Raw genomic sequence first — 2429 nt, 5'->3', positions numbered from 1 at the left:
TACAGCGCCTGGGGGGGGGGATGTGGAAGGCATTCAGGCTTAATTTGGGGAACTGGAGCACAGATCCAATTCCCTAAATCAAGAACCCCTCACCAACATCAAGGAACCTTCCTTGAGAGGAACACCAACATAGAATTAAAAATCCCCATGTGAACCTTTTAAAGTAAATTTGTATTTCCTTTTAAAGAAGGAAATAGAGAAAGCTTAGTATTAGTAGTAAGTTTTCATTATTTTTTAATTTCAGGGACCCTTTTGGGTTTAACACTAATTTGATTTTGTATTTTCAGGATGGTCAGATTCGTACTTCTCCCAGGCTTCGCAAGGTTCGAAGAGACTAAACTACATTGAATTTTAATGTTAAAGTATGCTAGAGACAGAAGTGGTAATAGAGCTCATGTTTTGAAAAAGGAGCAGATTTTATGATTGGACTTTTATATGAGGCCTTATGATACTAATTATTACAGTATAAGCATTTTTATGCAAAACTCAGTAATTATGTTATGAACTTTGCTGTTTTTTTGTTTTTTTGGTAATGAAAATATTTTTGTCTAAATGTTATAAAAAAGTACTTTATTTTATTTTTTGTAAAGGTGTTGTGATCTTGTTATATTTGCACCATTACAGTATAACCTAGTCAGGGTAGGATCATTAAGAACAAAAGGGCAGTTGAAAGAAGTTGGTCTATTGCTTCAGTATTTAAGCTTTGGTAGTCTGAAGCATGTCTGGTCATTTCTTCAGGTTGGAAAAAATTGATGAAAATATAAAGTACTGCAGTACTTAATTTTTTTTTTTTTTTAAGGAACCACTTTTTTTTCTGTAGTTCCTATAATATGCACATCAGTTTCTTGTAGCATTTATTTTTGGTTTTGTTAACTTTAAGAGGGATTTTATACATCTAAAAAATTTAATAGAAATTAATTTATTCTAACTTGCATGACAGACTAATTGGTTCCAAAATGTTTGTCATACCATCCTTCACCATTAGGCAAGGGAACTATGGGTTATATAATCTTAAAACTGAGGTAATGCCTTATGGTATATAAAGAATCTTTATGCAGACTTTTATTAGTAGACTAATGTATTTACTCCATTCCTTATTGATAAGTGTAATTTTTGTAATGTCTTTAGTAAAAAGCTGAATTTAAATTAATTTTAAGATTACTACTTGTCTGGTAGGAAACTTAGTTGAATACAGTATTTTTGTTAAGCATAGTTTGAAATGAAGTTCAACATTTTTGTAAGGGAAAGGATTAGGGGTGGGAGGGGGTAAGGGCTTTCATATTGGTCTGACTGCACATTGCACTGATAGTGCAGTTTTGCATTGTACTGCACATTGGCCAAGGCAAAAAATAAGATTCCTTTGCTAATAAGGAATATTCTTTTAGTGAGGAAAATGTTGATTTGGCAGTAAACATGCAGTGTAGATACTTGTGTGCATTTAAGTGAATATGGATGTTGCTCTATTCATATGCTGATGCCCAGTGACCATTAATTCATGGTTTTGAGTTGGTTATTTATTCCTGCCTGTATGTTGTACAGAAGCTTTTACAATAAAAATTGATTGCTAAAGTTCTTGCTATCTAGTCCCCATTTAACTCCTTCAGGGCAGACTCCTTCATGAGAAAGTAGAGGGTAAGGGTATAATATAATGCCTTGCCTAGAGCTTCCCTTGCTAGGTTGGCTTACTGTACTAATACTGCCTTTAATTTTCCATGCATGGACCCCTTGATGGAAGTGCCTTCATGTTGATGGATTTGCTCTTAAGACCCTCTTCAAGGGGGGCTCCTTGGCGTGGTGAAGAGGCTCTTGGTCTGAGGAATTAGCCCTGTCGGTCTTCTTCCTCAGACCGAACCTAATTACCCCCCATTCTCCCCTCCCCTATCCCATCCTCCCCTTTTTCCATTCCTCCTCCTCCTCCTCACCCCTCCCTTTTGCCCTTCCTCTTTTTAGCCTTCGTGATTTCTCCCACAGGCGCGCTAGTTCCTAGGTAGGGGAAAGGACACCGGGGTCGATCCCATTCCGTTGAGGTTTCTTAGCGGTGGCGTAGTTTGCCGTGGAATCTGGATTGCCTAGGGATGTCCCGATCCCTCTCCGGTATCCCGGAGTAGCTTTGGGTGTCTTTTGGGCGACGGGTGTATCTCTGGAAGCCACCTTTCGGATTCCGGGGGTGGTGGCTGAAGGAGGTATGCTTTGTGGCGGATATCCGGCCGCCCTCTCTTTTGTCCACCGAGGTAGCTCGGCAGATGTGAGGTTGCTATCCCGGATTGCTGGTTTACTGGCATGAAGGGTAGGGTATGGCACGGGTTCCATGCTGCATCTGCGCTACTAGCGGTGTCGAGTCCTCTTGGGCGCGGAGGGAGATTTCCGGCCCTTTCATTCCTCCTGGGAACTATTCCCCCCCGCTCCCCCCTTTTTTTATTCTTTTTTTT

The 2429-nt window shown here is 39.8% G+C and overlaps 1 protein-coding gene across 3 annotated transcripts in view; it reads left to right on the top strand.

Moving 5' to 3' along the window:
- Positions 1–1569, top strand: part of LOC128703769 (calnexin) — a 27936-nt gene extending 26367 nt beyond the window's left edge. For all 3 annotated transcript variants that reach the window (XM_053798567.2, XM_053798569.2, XM_053798568.2), the window contains exon 12: positions 288–1569. In XM_053798567.2, coding sequence (XP_053654542.1) covers positions 288–338 — 51 coding nt within the window. In that variant the 3' untranslated portion in view covers positions 339–1569. The remainder of the gene's footprint in view (positions 1–287) is intronic.
- Positions 1570–2429: the final 860 nt, after the last annotated feature.

Source organism: Cherax quadricarinatus, chromosome 87, assembly GCF_038502225.1.
Source record: "Cherax quadricarinatus isolate ZL_2023a chromosome 87, ASM3850222v1, whole genome shotgun sequence".
Taxonomy (NCBI): Eukaryota; Metazoa; Arthropoda; class Malacostraca; order Decapoda; family Parastacidae; genus Cherax; species Cherax quadricarinatus.
Note: the sequence above shows the minus strand (reverse complement) of the source record. Positions and strands in the feature narration are given on the sequence as shown.